The sequence below is a fragment of the Gastrolobium bilobum genome, unplaced genomic scaffold (assembly GCF_033153095.1).
Source record: "Gastrolobium bilobum isolate Gb01-03AN ecotype WA unplaced genomic scaffold, APGP_CSIRO_Gbil_v1 utg4375, whole genome shotgun sequence".
Taxonomy (NCBI): Eukaryota; Viridiplantae; Streptophyta; class Magnoliopsida; order Fabales; family Fabaceae; genus Gastrolobium; species Gastrolobium bilobum.
The window spans coordinates 285481-301951 of NW_026897406.1; the positions used below are offsets into that span (position 1 = coordinate 285481).

General features: G+C 32.9%; 2 protein-coding genes across 2 annotated transcripts; one reads left to right on the plus strand and one right to left on the minus strand.

The window, feature by feature from the left end:
* The first annotated feature begins 987 nt into the window (after positions 1-987).
* LOC133306715 (uncharacterized) lies at positions 988-1800 on the plus strand. Its single transcript, XM_061507078.1, has one exon. The coding sequence runs from the start codon at positions 988-990 to the stop codon at positions 1798-1800; it is 813 nt and encodes a 270-aa protein (XP_061363062.1).
* An 8067-nt stretch (positions 1801-9867) lies between these two features.
* LOC133306717 (uncharacterized) lies at positions 9868-14005 on the minus strand. Its single transcript, XM_061507079.1, has 2 exons — positions 13451-14005; positions 9868-10228 (listed from the first exon to the last, which is right to left on the minus strand). Exons 1-2 carry the CDS (start codon positions 13727-13729, stop codon positions 10049-10051), a joined length of 459 nt encoding a protein of 152 aa, XP_061363063.1. The 5' UTR covers positions 13730-14005; the 3' UTR covers positions 9868-10048.
* Between the last annotated feature and the right edge of the window lie 2466 nt (positions 14006-16471).

Consider the following 16471-nt stretch of genomic DNA (forward strand, 5'->3'; position numbering starts at 1 on the left):
CCTTTATATTTTTCTGTCCACTCTCTTTCTTCTTTTATCTATTTCTTTCTCTCACTTAAAATAACACATTTTTACATCTTTTAAAATTATAGACAATTTTTCCCTTAATAAATTAGAACAATTAACATTAATGAATACAAGAGAGAGGGTTTAGACCACTGATAAGGATTTGATCCTTGGAGGTCTTCCTCGTGTTAATTTGGTAGCTCATACAGTTTGACTTGATAATGCAAGGTCGTGAAATCATGGGCCCTATCTATCTCCCTAGATCCTACACTACCCCACTGAACTAATGATTACCGTGTGACTCTCCTCTTCTCATTGGACATCTCATATGTTAATTGCTAACTCACGTGGGACGGTTGCGGGATTATCTCTGAGCTTAGCGTTCTCCGCAGCTATAATAAAAATTTGCAGATAGAACAGTGATGGGGCACAGATCAAGAGACCCCATCCGCAATTATTCTCTGCAGATTATTATTTTTATTTTTTTAATATTTGTATAACACATTATCATAGGGCAAAGCTGAATACCATGCACAAAATGACAGTTTCACGTTGCATTTTTTTACTTTTGGCTGAATCTATGATGTTCATGACTTCATGTAACATGTTCATTTCACTTTTCCTCTATTTATTTTATTCATTTTTTTTTGGGAAGGGGTATATTAAATGTTTACTAGTTGTCTACCCAATTGCTTGCGTGACTGTTGGAGATCTTCCATTAAATGCCTTCCCTTGTCCTCTGCACTTCACTCTCTCTTTTCTAACCAACCTTTGCTAGCTTTCCCTTATATGTTTTGTGCTTGTTCAAGTAGAATATAACTACGAGAGAGTGTAACCTCTATAGTGGAAAAGGCAACCTTTTTGTGATATCCCAGCTACTTAGCCACATATTAGCAACCTTTGATGCTTTTGTTTTTTATGGAAGAAACATAGTACTTGAATTCACCCTTCTTACATTGGGGGGAAAAAACAAAAAACAAAATGGGTTGCTGTGTGAGTAGTAACAGATCTTCAATTTCAGCTTCATCACCAACAAAAGACAAGGATTTTGAGCCACCAAGATCTAACATTTCCCGAGTGAAGAAAGCCTCCGAAAGCAGAACACCTCCTCCTCTTCCGGTGGAGGAAGAGACAGTGAAGGAAGTGCTCTCAGAAACACCCAGATGGAAACCAACCGTGGCTAAATTTGACAAGTTCGAAGGAAAAAACGAGGTTGAGAAGCCATTGGCCTTCATCAACAAAGCAGAAGAGATCTCTGAAGTCTCGGAGGTTTGCAGCTTGAGCGAGAGCGTTTCCACAACAACAGTCACCGATAAGAGAGAAGAGGAAGAAGAAATGCGCCAATGGGTCAACAGATCTCCAGCCAATATGGAGAAAAACCGCTCCTTTACCGGCGGCGGAAGGGAGAGAACGGTGGGTAAATCTCCGGCGAAAAGGTCGGAGCAATCCCCGGGTCGAAGGAATGTTGGGTCGGCAAGAGTTGTTCAGAGCAGAGATCAAATAAGCAATGGGGGAACCAGGAACCACCCTCGCCGTCGAGACGCCGGCGAAAACTCCGGCCGCAGATCAAGGTCGCCGGCAACCCGTACCGACGAAGGAGCAACAAGATCCATTGTGGGTCGGAGCCCATCTGCAAGAAGAACGAGTAAATCACCTGCTCGGGTCAGAACCGCCGCACCGGAGAGTGGTGGTCGGAAAATGGAGAATTCGAGCATGGAGAGTAAATGGCCATCATCAGCTAACGAGTCGCTGGAAAACCCACTTGTGTCGTTGGAATGCTTTATCTTTCTCTAGGAAGGGAATAGTGGTGGCTGTGGCGGTGGTGCTACCGTTGAATAGGTGAGGTCAAGCCAAGTCAAAGTTATTAATAGTAACTCTCATAATTTCTGTACTTACTTTTAATTAGTGTTTGGGTATAAATAGTTTAAGTCAAAGGTCAATTTTAGGACTCAGTTATATAGAGAGAGCTGGTTTGTCCCAACTCCCAAGTAACATGGTCTTTTGGATACTGGAATACGTAAATGCTATGCTTGTGGTAAAAATTGACCTCTGGTTACTTGCACATCCCTATTCCTTTTCTCCTCTGCCACTAGTTTTCTTCTATCTCACCTATTGGCAGATTGGGAAAGATTGCGTTTCTGCCATATATGATTCAGTTTGTACCAAAATTATTCACCTGCGATTTTGTGAAAATGAAAGATTCAACCTTACTATGAACCACCAATAGTATGAAGACAAATCATAAATTTTATTCAACTTTTTGTTATAAAATAAAATATTAAAAGGTAAAATTGTAAGGCTTTTTAGTTTCAACAGCTAATGTATGATTTTGGTAGAGCTATTGGACATTCCAAGAGGCGATAATCAACTATTAGGAGTAGGGGTGATAAACGAAAAAGGGACTTTGACTCGGCTCGTGAAGGCTCAGTCTTACATGTCTAATATTGGTTGTTGGAATCAGACTTGGACTTGTATAAAAACTCGTTTAGTAAAGAGGCCTCAGGCTCCAATTCAAAAGCCCGGTCTTGTAGCCTCTCAGGCTGACTTAGTATATTAATTTTTATTTTTATTTATATTTTTTATACTATTTGTAATAGCCCTCTCTCTCCTCTCAATCCATTTCACTCTTATTTTATTAGTTAAACAGACTTTTTGAATGATTTTGTTTCGATATACATTGAATTTATGAATTTATGAATATTTATAGAATTATTAGTGTTGTTGATTGTATATTCTGTTTGGATAAATTTTTATTGCCTTCTTCTTTTCTAACAGGCCAAATCAGGCTTTTATTTTTTGTAAATAAGGCAGGCCACAAGCCGATAATTATATTCGTAACAGGTAACATGTTTGATAAGGCCGACACATTTAATCATTGGCTTAACCTTTAAGACCAAAGCTCGACTCGCCTCGATCCGTTAACAACCCCTAATGAAGAGCGTTCGTATGTTCTCCAATTTGGAGTGTGTATTATTTTTGTTATTATCGTCATTCATTTTACGGTACGTGGATAAAATTTATTATGTCATATGAAGAAAAGAAAAATTAAATGACAACTAAAACAAGATGACATAATATTTTTTGTCCTGGTAAAATAAATAAGAATAATAATGAATCTTCGATGTGTTATCATATCATTAAAGATTTATTCGCCCAAACGATAGAAGGAAAGTGCAAGGCCCAAAGCTCAAAGTTCAAAATGTAAACCCCAAAGAGGACCAAGATGGGATCATATTGTTGACAACTATGGATTGCTTTGGCATTTTATAAAGCTTTGGGGATTCGTCAATATCTGCCACCGCTCAACTTCAAAAGGGTTACGGTTTTGATTACGCTTCAAAAATCAACGACGATCGATGACGTTAAAATATACATCTGGAAGAGACATAGGTAAAAAAACTTTTAAGAATACTCGTGACGAGGGTCTATGTGTAATGTACACTATTTATTATGAAGCATTATTGTATAAATGTACATTGTTAAAAACAAATTGAATTTTTTCAAATATTGCACTACCCAAAATTTTAAAAATTAAAGTATGAATTGATGTAAAAAAGAAAAAATTTAAAAAATACATAATTTGACCTAAGAAGTTACATGTTAACAAATATCACTTATATAATTTGACCTAAAATTGATAGCAATTTTGCAATTTGTATCTGCTTAGAGGAAGACAAGCTCGATCCTAAATTGCCTTGCAAGATAATGGCATTTAATTTTTATTTTTTTGTGAAGTATTTCTGCCAAATTTAATTTCTAGTAAATTTTAATATTAGGGCACATGATATTGATAATGTATGTAGAACTAATTTTTTTTATCAAATAAAATAATTTTTGTTTTAGCTTTATAAATTTAAAACATATTTGAACAAGTCATTAACAAATAGATAGTGGTGAAGGACTTATAATGTCATTTAAATATATATTTTTCCAAAATCCAAAAAGTATTTGCCGAATTGCATCGATAATCCCGACTCAATCTATTGGAAAAAAAAATAAAGGGAATAAGTAGGAGAATTTTGTCAGTACGTACTACTATTACATTAAGTTTTCAGGGTTACTTCCACTCAAAATATGACAAATATGATACATGTTTTATTTTTGTCAATTTTTTTTTAAAAAATTTATTTTAATTTCAGATAAGAGAGTGATTTGACAAAAAAATAAGTCATCTATCATATTATAAATAAAAATAGCACCGAAAATTCAATGTAAGGGCAGCACTTAACAAATTTTCAATGAGTAGGATTACTCTGTTCATCTTTCACTATAAGTTGGATTATTCTATAGAAAGTAGTTAATGCACTGTGTTTTTGGCCCATCCGTTTATTAATTTTTTAAGTAAAAAGTACTTTTAATCAATAATGTCTAAAAAATATTCATATAATTAATTTTTTCAAAAAATAAACTCATAAAAATTTATTTCAGTATTTTTTTCATAAATTAAAAGGAATATTTTTTTAACAAAAAGTTATTAAAAATATACATCATATATTAAGATATTTTATTTGAGAAGTTTATACAAATACGTATACATCCTTAAATTAATAGAGTATATTTTTCATTTTTTTGATGAACAGGGTCAAGGATCCAACAACCATAATTGAAAACCATCTAGTCCCAATCCAATATGGAAGAGGGTTCAGTAATCAGTCATATATGTTGGGTTTTTGACCACTATAGCCTTTTTTTAATAATTAATTATCAAATTGACCCTATTTATAAACTATTTCAAAAATTTAACCTCTCCAGAAAACATAACACCAATCTGCCCCTGTTTGACCGTTGACCATGAAGCCTACCCGGGTACACCCCTACCTACCCGGGTAAATTTTAAAATTTTTTACCTACCCGGGTACACCCCTCCCTACCCGGGTATATTTCTTGAATCTGGAAAATATTTGAATTATTTACCCGGGTAGGGAGGGGTGTACCCGGGTAAATAATCATAAACTGGTTGTGTGCGCCCATCCTCTTTGTGTGAACAGCAAATGAAAATCTCTAAATTGAAGGACTAACGCATGGAGAACAAAATCTGAAAACAGGTTATTGATGAAAGATATTCCACTGGATCATATGCCTGAGATTAGTGAAGCAAATAATCAAGGTTCTGCTCCAACAAAGGATGCTATTACATGTCACCAGTCAGACAATTCAAAAAAATGTTCAGAATTAGAGGTGAAGGAATTGGGCGTTGACAAGCTTGAGTTGTGGAAAACTGTAAAAGAGACAACTGAAGATGGCAAGAGGAAGATGTTGGAGAGGGTTGTCTCAGATGCTCAGAAATTGGCCATTCTTAAAATGACTCTGCAAGGTTTGAAAAAGAAACCAGAAACAAAGAAGAAAAGCAAGAAGAGAAAAGCATGAGTTATGATTATTTACCCGGGTACACCCCTCTCTACCCGGGTAAATAATTCAAACATTTTCCAGATTCAAGAAATATACCCGGGTAGGGAGGGGTGTACCCGGGTAGGTAAATTTTTTTAAAATTTACCCGGGTAGGTAGGGGTGTACCCGGGTAGGCTTCATGGTCAACGGTCAAACAGGGGCAGATTGGTGTTATGTTTTCTGGAGAGGTTAAATTTTTGAAATAGTTTATAAATAGGGTCAATTTGGTAATTAATTATTAAAAAAAGGCTATAGTGGTCAAAAAACCCATATATGTTTGATATTCACATAATATACATGATGGTGGGGAATAGAAATTGTTCGGTGACTCTCATGTTTGATATTCCAATAGGAGAACCCAGATCCAATGAGTGTCCATAATTAACGGTGACTCTCAAAGTGTTACCTTCCCGGTTACTTCCGTATTCCATCCCTCCTTCTATGTCTGGCGGACGGGGGTAGAAATGCGAGTTGATTCTTTTATATGAAAAAGTAATTTTGTGATCATATCATATTATTTGATCACACATAAGATAAGAGAGAAAAAAATATATAATTTTTAAATTAATAATTATAATTAAATAATAAGATCACATGATCATTTTTTCACATGAGAAAATTTACTCTCGTAGAAATTGTTCGAACAAGTTATGCACACGGATCTGTGGAAGGTACATGTTTACTTCCTAAAAACAATAAAAATAAAAAAAATGTGAAAACTACACGTCCCATTGACCCATTCAACCTAAATATCATATCTATTGTACGTTATTCTGCAAGAAAATAATGGAGTAGGCCACCAACGTAGGACAAATAAAAAAAATGCACGTTATAAGTAACTTATTTTATGGAATCTTATGTAGAACTTGCAATGTCCTTCGCCGTATGTTGCGCAACACATGATAGATGACCTTTCCAATACATCCCAAATACTGTGTAATCGATCTTCACGTGGTGTGAAAAACTAGCACTATTTGAAAACAGTGACTATTGTTGGCAAAAAAAAATTACTATGCGACCTCAACAGTAAATTTTTCTAAAATATCACGTGACATATTTCGTTTCACTGTGTAGCGAATTATTTGCACACCTATTTCGCTACACAGTGTAGCAAAATATGTCACGTGATATTTTGGCAAAATTTACTATTGGCGTGACAGTTTGATAATTTTTTTTTGCCAACGATGACACTTTAGTCACTGTTCCCGGTATTTGAGCTAAGCAAAATCCAGCATCACAGTCATTGGATTATCTAATCCTATTTCTTGAGGATTTTTTTTTCTTTCATTTCTATACTTGGGAAAAAAATTTGGCCAAAAATATGTGAATTCAATTCCCAGTGAGAGATAATATGTATTCATTAAAGAGTTTATTTATCAAATAATATGTATTTAATCATGATAACACATTCTATAATAGAGAAATATATTTCTCATGTTCTATATGTAACACACACAAAAAATGAGTTGAGATCACTTTTTTTTCTTTCTCTTTCTTTTTTTTAATGGGTCTCATTTATTTATTTTTATTGCATGGGACAATAGAAAACATATTCCCCTTGTCAATTAATTTTTTGAAACAAAATAATAAACTGATTTTTCCGTATATTATTTTTAATTATTTTTGTTTCCTAAATTAAAAAAGAAAAAGAAAAAAAATATTAACATTATCATGCAAACAGTATATAGGCAAAGCCCGAATTCTTTCCTCAACGAATTTAGGGGTGTTTGGTACGCGATATTTTCCAGGATTTTTGGGAAACTAAATTTTTTTAAATTTTTAATTTTCAGATATTATTGTAAACTGAATGTAAAAACCATATTTCTGAAAATCGAGATTCTCGAATAAAAAAAAAAAATCTCCTCTACCAAACGTCTCCTTAAGGATATACTGCTATACCAACTTGATCCATTAGAAGAATAAATTCTCATAGAGTCCTAGTTACTGTAGTCATGAATTGCGAGGCTAACCTTGTGCTTTAAGCACCATGATGTAACTAGGGTTCTCAAGAAAAGACATTGTGTAAATGAATGAACAACTAATATATCATCAGTTCAAATATAAAATATTCATATAACACAAGAATTTATGTAATTATTTAAAGGAGAATGAGTTTCTCCTATTGCATAAGAACCTCCAACACACAAAAAATATCGTAGAAAGCTTCTTCTTTTTTTTATAAATATGGTGAATCTCATGATTTTTTGTTTCTGCCGAAGAGTTAATGATTTCTCCTACAACAGATAAACTATTAACCTTTATTTAAAATAAAATAATAATGTGTCAATTGTTTATTAATTTAGTCTATACTCAACTTATCTACACATGATTTGCATAAGTTTCTTCATTTTTAAGGTTGACTCAACTCATTGAGTTCATGTTATTTGGAATTCGACCGTATTTTCTTAAGCTTGATAAAATGTCAACTTTCCATCCTTGACATACATGATGTCAGTGTTGTTGAAGGAAGTGGGTGAATAATCACCAAGAGACTTAAACTCGTGCAACGAAGATGCTATAATTAAATCTACAATTAAAGTACAATAAAAAATAAGGAACGAACTCACAAGATATATGAAAGAGATGTCAATATGTAGATAAATCTGAGTCCAACAGATATTGTCTCTTTAAAACAATTTGTTCTCTCTATTGATGTTGAAGGTTGATAAACAATTGTCTTCCAGGATAAAACGGATTGTGTCTCAAGAATGATGACACTATCAATCAAAAGCCCCAACGTACACAACTTAATGTCTGAGGAATAACACTATCTAATACTATGATATGGATGCACAGTGCATAGAAAGAAAAAATTAAACTAAAATTCTAAACTCTCTAAATATTTATAGAAAATATAAGATCACGATTCAAAAAGCACATTTTCGTTTACGAAACAATACATCCGTTCGACACGAAAAGATACACATTTTCTGATCAAACTTCTTATTCATAATCAATGGGATTTAGACCCAAAAATCCAATAGTCAATATACCTATGATGGATTACAGACTTTTGCCCTCTGCATATCCTAAACAATTGGAGATATAACCCATGTTTTGAATACTGTTTCTAAAAATAATTTTTGATTTTTAGAACAAAAAAATTCATTTAATAAGACCTGTTTTGTAAAAATAAAAATAAAAATTGTAACTATTTTTTATTTTATTTTTAGAATCAATTTTAGTTGTTTTTGTTTTGTATTTTGAATTTTGACTTTTAAAACAAATAAATAAATAAATAAAAAATACATGTTTCTATAACTATTCTATAAAATAATTTTAAGAACAACAAATCATAACACAATCAAACAGAGCCATAGACTCCTGCTATAGAGGCATGCATACCATTATCAGCACGTTGTCTAACAAATTGTTTTATGTCTACTGCTCCTACAAATAAGCCAATTTGGGATTCCATGAACCTAAAATAGGCTCTAAGATTTTATTGCAATTTTTCCAACAATTTGTACTGGCTGGAAAAATATTCAAATGGAAGCGTATTTTCATAGGCCCAATCATATTTCCATATTGGCCTAATTAAAAAATATAGATTCATAGGCCTAGTACGCGAAAAAGGGATTGGTTGCATTGTCTCTGGATTGGAAGAGAAAGGATGATTGGCAAACAATTAAGTCCATATCACTGTCTGATGAGAATTTCGGTCTTCTTCTGGTTCCGGGCTCAGCAACACAAAAGTGGACAATTGATCGCTAAAAATGATACAAAGCACATCATCATGAAGCTGAATCCATTGTCTGGTACTCTGGTTAATGTATTGCATATGTTGTATGTAGTAAATGAATGAAAACCATTGCTAGAAGGCACATGTCAAAGTACTCTTGTTGCAAACATGGAAGCTCAATTCTAGAGACTAGGGGTCTGTTTGATTGTGTTCTGATTTTTTTTTGTTCTTAAAACTGTTTTGTAAAATAGTTATGAAAACCGTAGTTTTTTATATTTATTTATTTTTAAAAGTTAAAAAACAAAACAAAAAACAAAAACAACTCAGACATATTCTCTAAATTTGATTCTAAAAACAAAAAAACAGTTATAGTTTTTAAAACAATTTTTACAAAACAGGCTTTAGCAAACGAGTTTTTTAGTTTTTTTGTTCTGAAAACTATAAAACTGTTTTTAAAAACTCCAATCAAACAGAGCCTAGAGTTCTAAACCCAAAGATGTTTAAGTACTCTTGTTGCATATGTTGTACGGTAGTAAATATTATTCACGTGTTATCATCGTGTGACAACATTATTTGAGTTTGCGCATGCGTTTTTATCTTGGAATGTTTAAGCACGGTCCTTGTTTTAGTTCAATATGAAGATGTTTGATGGTTTGGTGTTCATCTTATACTTTTAACAGAGAAGGCTTAACTACTTGAAGAGAACAACACTCCATGCACTGAGAACCACCGATTTACACTATGGGAAACTTCACGACAGAAAATTGATCCGGTACTCAAAGATGGACCTCATTGCCAAACCCAGATTGCACTAAACTAATTCTTATATACATGTTATAAACTATACAGAGAGCTTCTCTAGGTAAAAATGAATGGAAGGCAAACCTCCATAATAGTCTATTCTTCAAATAAAATTCATCAACACCTTGATGCAATATGCAGATTGCAGAACTTCTGTCATATTCAATTCTCTCATACTTCGTTGATGATACTAGGCAGGGTGTTGGAAGTGGAACAAGGTAATGTGTTATGCTGATGGGAAGGCCATGAAATCCGTTCAGCGCAACACGGTGCAGGGGCAGGGTGGGCAATGAATGTAGGAATCTCATCTCCTGGCATCAAAACTGAAACCCAGCTGGTATATACACTCATCTGCAGAAAATAGAGAACCTGGTGAATTGATTAAACATACTTGCTAGAAAAATTAGAACATCACTGGTTTAAGAATTTATAATAGAGAATTTTTGGCTCTACAAGAATGGACCAGAAATCAAACTAGAAATGACTTGACAAAACAGTATCCATTGCAAACTTCAGGGAAAAAGCAACAAGTGCTTTTGCATTTTCTTTTCTCAAAGTTCCTAAAGCCATAACTTTTAACATCAGCCATTGCTTTTAACATACCAGGACAAATTCAAGGTAAATAGTATCAAATGTCTCACTGATAACCACATGACTTATATTAGAGTCAAGCATATTAAAGGATGCAATCATCTATCTGGTCATATACATTTGTACATAGAGTAAAGCAACAGCTACATTACTATTCCTATTTTAGTTTCAGCACAATAAGGAAATTCATTAAGACTTTAAGAGAACCCAGTAAATAAAACAAAAACAGCAAAATGTCAGCAAGGAGAAAGCATTTGAATTTGATTGCCAATCACGGATTTTCAGCTAAAGATTAAATCAGATTGGTTCTTTCTGACAGTATTATGATGGTGAGAAAGAATGCTATCCTTTAAGAACATTTCAAACAGTGTCAGATACAACCACACAGGTATGGATCTAAGATGCAAGCAAGCACATAGGAAAAGCAAATTAAACATTGTCATCCACAATAACTAGAAAAAGAAAAAGAATCTATATGCATTTTTTAAAAAAAATAAAATAAAAAAATGGATAGCTAAAGCACTAATAATCCTACTACAATAATTATCATCAAGAGAAACAGTGGTTCAGCAGAATTGTGCTGTTAAATTATTTGCATCTGATACTAAACTTACAAACCAAGGCCCGCCTAGTGATACACACCTCATCAATCATCAAAGTAATTAAAATTCAAAATATAAGATTGACAAGGTACACAGTGTCTTCTCCTAGTGAACCCCACTTGTGTATAAAATGAAATAAAATAAACACTAGAAACAACACTTCATCGATCCATCGAACCCAACATTGCTATTTCTCTTTTCTTTCAGTCTGGACATGTTAGATAAGGCACCAACATCATATCATATATTTGACTTTAACATAGATATATTATATAAATGACACTAAATATGTCCCCCTAGATATAAACATACAGATCAGACATGGATCCACAGAAAATAAAGCAATAAAAGCATTATAGTTGCCTTTGGATTAAAAAAGTCTACGTTTGCATATATAGAACACGTTGAGAGCATTCATAATTTAGATATCACTGAAATCTTTGTTTTACATCTTAAACACTTCAGCATTGAAGCTGGTGAGGTTGAAATCACTACCTTCTCAAGATACTGACAAAGGCAAATACTCCTCATCGATGGCAGGTTTCATATCACTTGGTATTACAATTAGTTATTTAGTTATTCCAGAATTAGAGTCCATATGAATGTGATACATCTCTAATCCAATTTTCCACCAGGCATGATCTGTTACTGTAATGTGGAACTGATTTTTATATCACATAATTTCATTAATAAGAAATATTTTCCTCACATGGTCTTAAGTGCCTGAGTGGTATCATTAACATAAACAATAAAAAAGAATCCCAAACAGAAGCCTAAGTGCGGCAGCATGTTCTCTAATCCCATATTCTGTATTCCGTTAACAGCATAGTGAAATCCCAAATGTGATCTGAATGCCAAATAAATAAACTATTAAATTATATTTATTTGAGTAGTGGGCTTTTGCATTCAAAACCTTATTTGCTAATACTAGAGAATCATTAATACTTTTGTTAAAGTTGAGAGAAACAACTTCATAGACAATGTCCCAATCAAGTTTTGCCTTCCCATTGAACACCGCGGTTGGATAAGTAGGTGGGCCTGGTGTGTTCTCCAAAGGAATGGCACAAGGTAGACAGCACAATTGTTGCATGGTACTAGCTCATCATATAATAATCCATTAAAAACTAAGACTAAAATATTGAAAAAGTATTAGCAAGGAAGAGATATGTAGAACAAAAAGTAGTATATAGCACGGGGTTACCTTCTGAAATAGCAGCTAGTATTGTAGACAATCAATGCTAAAGATAAGAAGATCATAAAATAAGATTAACTTGAGTTGACCGTGTGTTTCAGACCACAAACACCAGCCATGTACGGTATCATTAAAGTTTGGAGGTGATGGAGTAGATGAACGTCAAGGATAATGTGGGTCTCAACTACCACACAAAGATGGATAAATAAGTTCAAAGATTCAGGGCAAGGGACCAATCGTTCAGCAGAAAACTTCTATGGAGGACCATCTCCATATAAAAATTCAGAGACAACACAGTTCACTCATTATTAAGGTATTTGACACAAAGCATAAATGCAAGGGGAAGGAAATGAAAATTTTGATGGGGTTATGATAGTGTCCTTAAGATCACATAGCCCCAAAAGAAAAGTTTGTCAGATAATAAATTCGGATTTGACAGGTTTTACCCTTTTTTCCAAAGTTGAATTTGGGATTAAGTAAGAAGAGGATCTAAAACACAGTAAAATACTAGTGTATGTCTTTACCAAAATGAAGAAGAAGAAAAATAAGCATTTGAAAGTTTGGCCAATTTAAGGATGGAAGAGGAACACCCTTTAGTGCTAGGCCACAGGAAAATCTCTAATGGAAAGCCATTTAGTGTTTGAGGAGAATATGAGAGCCAATGGAACAGGAAGATACACAGAAGGTCTCAAAAAGAGATAATTATATATAGTTCTGATGAGGCACAGGACATAAACTTTTTGAATTGGACATGGCAGAGGAATTCATTAGAAAACAGAAAACAGGAATAAAACATGTAATTCTCATAAAAACCCAAGATCCAAGATTCTAATAATACGGGAAGCACAAGCAATTTTTGGGAGTGATATTTAGCAGCAAAAGAAAATATGTATAGTAAAAGCAAAACTAGAAACAACAAAAATTAGGTAACAAAACTTTTTGTCAGATAAATAATATCATCACTTCTCCATAAATCAAAATAACTACCCAAATTAAAAGAAACCAGAGGTGGAAGAAGAAAGAGAAAATCCTGCATTTTTTCTGTATGGTTAACGAGAAACGCGAAAAAAAAAAAAACAACAACAAACACTCAACAAGGAAAGAAGGCACTGTAGAGAACTTGGAAAACACACAACACAAAAAGTAGGGGAAAGAAAAAAAAAAGAGCTTTTTTTTTTGTATACTCACTTTTGGAGATGGGTGACCGAGCTTCCCAGCGAAACCCATCTGAGATTCGACTCCGCGACGGTTCCGGCGACCGGACGGCGACAACGCCGGCGAGGTGGGTCTGAGGAACTTCTCAAAGATAGCCATGAGCAAGAACATGGAGATAAGAATGGCAGTGGCTACGAAGCCAAAAGAAACAGCATTAACGGAGCTGTCGAAGTTGCTGAAATGCTGATCATCTCTCTGCATGTTCAGTGGGGCCCCTATTGGTGGCCACCCATTGTTATGGTCTCTTACCATTATTTCTGCTTAGCTGCGTTTCACCATTCTTGGGTATGTAGTGTAGTTTCTTCCAGTTCAACAAGAAGAGAAGAGAAAAGAGACAGTTATAGTACAGTACAGTACAACAACTACGCTACCTTCAAGAAGTTCACAGTTCACACTTCACACCACTCTTAAAGTTCGTTTAAGTACTTAAAATTTAGGCCTCCAAGAGAGAGAGAGAGAGAGAGAGAGAGAGAGAAGAGCATGTGGGGTGGCCGGAAGGTGAAAAAAAGAGAAACTTTGGAATTTGGATTGGACCCTGTCCTGTGTTTTTTTCTATTTGAGAAAAACGATAAAAACAGAACATCAAAAAGCTCTTTGACGGTTTGCTCTTCACAATTTTTGTTTTTGTTTTATGAAAAATAAATAAAAAAATACCTTGCTATTTTCCTATCTTGATTTTTGTACCTCAAAAGTTAGTGTGAAATAAATTATACAATTGTGAAATGAAAGAAACAGTGGTTTTGAGTTTCGAGTCATTTGACATTATGCATGTGTTTTCATTTGAAAAATCTCATCCTGGAAACATGTGATGAGCGGTACCAATGTTGAATTAAAATTAGATTTTTGTCGCTTTTATGGAAAAAGGTAGTTTTATTACTAGTTTAAGGTCTTTATACATTAATTGGCTACTTTATATTATAGTAATCGGTTCTCCAATAATTACATAATAAAACAACAACTTCGTAGTTATGCTTTTTTTTATTATCTAAACTTCATTATGGTTATAAAATTTCCTTTTTATCAACTATAGAAATGTTGAATTATTTCAAGTATTAAAGTACCGTTGGCATAAGAGGTTAGAGTTTAGATGGAATAATGACTCTATCTCAAATATTCGTATTGAATATTTTAAAAAAAGATAAAACTTTACAATATTTTAGTTTTATGTTAATAATTTTATATCTGCATAATTTTAGCCATATATTCATGTAACCAACAAGAATTAAATTGTAATTCTCTCATTTTTACAACGACACAATTCCAAAATCAAGACATAAAAGAAATTAACACCTTCAATTTTATTTTATTTTAAAAATATTCTAATCGATTCATCGTGTTACGACTAATTCGATTTAGGATGAATTCAGAATTAAAATTTTAATTTTTTTTTTAAAATAATATTATGAATGATCGAACACTTTCAATTTTTGGCTTTATTAAAAGTAGTTATCAATATTCTTTCAAAATTGAACTGTTATGCATGTGATGAAGCTTATTTTGGCCAAACCAGGAAGCTTGGGCTCTGAATTTACTTAGTAAAAAGTTCAACTAACAATAAAAGTCACATGCTACATTCCAATAATAATAATAATAATAAAAAAAGAGGTCTTATTATTTATTTACTTGTTTTTGTTGTTATCGAAGTGAGAAAGTTTTTTACTTTTGATCGTGATTTGGACCTTTCCCTCTTTAGTGTAAAATAACATTTTCCGTGTCTAATCCGTTTTGGTGTGATTGAAATTTGCATGCAAGAGATGACCGGAAATTTTTCTATGAAAAATGCTTCCATTTGAAGTTTCAATTATTCAGACTTTGTGTCTAATCAGAATTCGACAAACTTTAATAAAACTTTGTGGCTAATTTCTCAATCATGTCCAACACATGATATCCCCTACATCTCTTATTCTCCCCTATAATAGAAAAGAGGACAGACAACATCTTATTTGTTAGTTTCAAGTCATAAATTCCAGCAAATTAAAAGTTTTTTTAATTGTTTTTTTCATGAATGAAAGATATGAACTTAAAAAGAAATAACTATTTACCTGGGTTTCTTTCAGAACTTAGTTTTTTACTTTAATTATTATAAATTGTTGCTTCTTGATAAATATAATTACCAAATTATAAAATCTATTGGTCTTCCTTAGTTTTTTTTTTTAAAAAAATAAGGTGCAAAACTAAAATAAAAAAATTGCTATATTAGTTATAATAAATTGAGTTGGAATTAAAATAAGATATAAAGGAAAACCACGTGCTTTGTTTTTGTTTTAGCAGTCCTTCACACCACAATCTTGCTTTTCTAATTTCTAGCTGAACCCAAAATGAACATGTAATAGCTCCAATATATTTTTGAATTCACCTGGTTCATGTAATGCCAAAGATAATAATTGGGTTCACTTAGATCATGCCCTAAGGCTAAATATACTGATAAATAATGTTTTTTTTTTTTTTTTGTAAATATAAATAATGTTTCTTAAACTAAGCATGAGAACTGTCCTTAATTTCTTAAAAGTTACAAAAATAAAAAAATAAAAAAATCCATGTTCAATTCAAAAGGAAAAGGGGGCACTTAATATTTTTTTTTATTAAACTCTATTATCTCCTTCGTGTGGCTATTCATAATGTTAAACATGAAATTTAATGTAAGTTTTTAAGTCCTTGCAAATTTTTTGCTACGTCAATTTAATTCTCCAGATATTATTTGGGTGGCGGGGAGAGTTAGTTATTATTCATAACCAAGAAAGGAAACAGTGGTGACTGGTGGAGAAAAGAGGCAATTACCCTTATCCCTAAGAGAGCGTTTCTACACGGTATTCTTGAGGATTATCGAAAAATTAAATTTTTTTAAATTTTTAATTTTCAGATATTATCGTAAACTGAACGTATAAATTATATTTTTAAAAGTTGAGATTCCCGAATAAATTTTTTTTTTCCTCTGCCAAACATTTCCTAAAAAAAAATAATGGCAATTTTTTTCTGAAATTGTCTTTCCACGGA

Bases quoted from the DNA above. Each gene is read 5' to 3' on its own strand.
- LOC133306715 (XM_061507078.1), top strand. From the start codon at position 988: ATGGGTTGCTGTGTGAGTAGTAACAGATCTTCAATTTCAGCTTCATCA.
- LOC133306717 (XM_061507079.1), bottom strand. From the start codon at position 13,729: ATGGTAAGAGACCATAACAATGGGTGGCCACCAATAGGGGCCCCACTG. The intron at 10,229-13,450 runs GTGAGTATACAA...TATTTTCTGCAG, and splicing joins TCGGTCACCCATCTCCAAAA to ATGAGTGTATATACCAGCTG.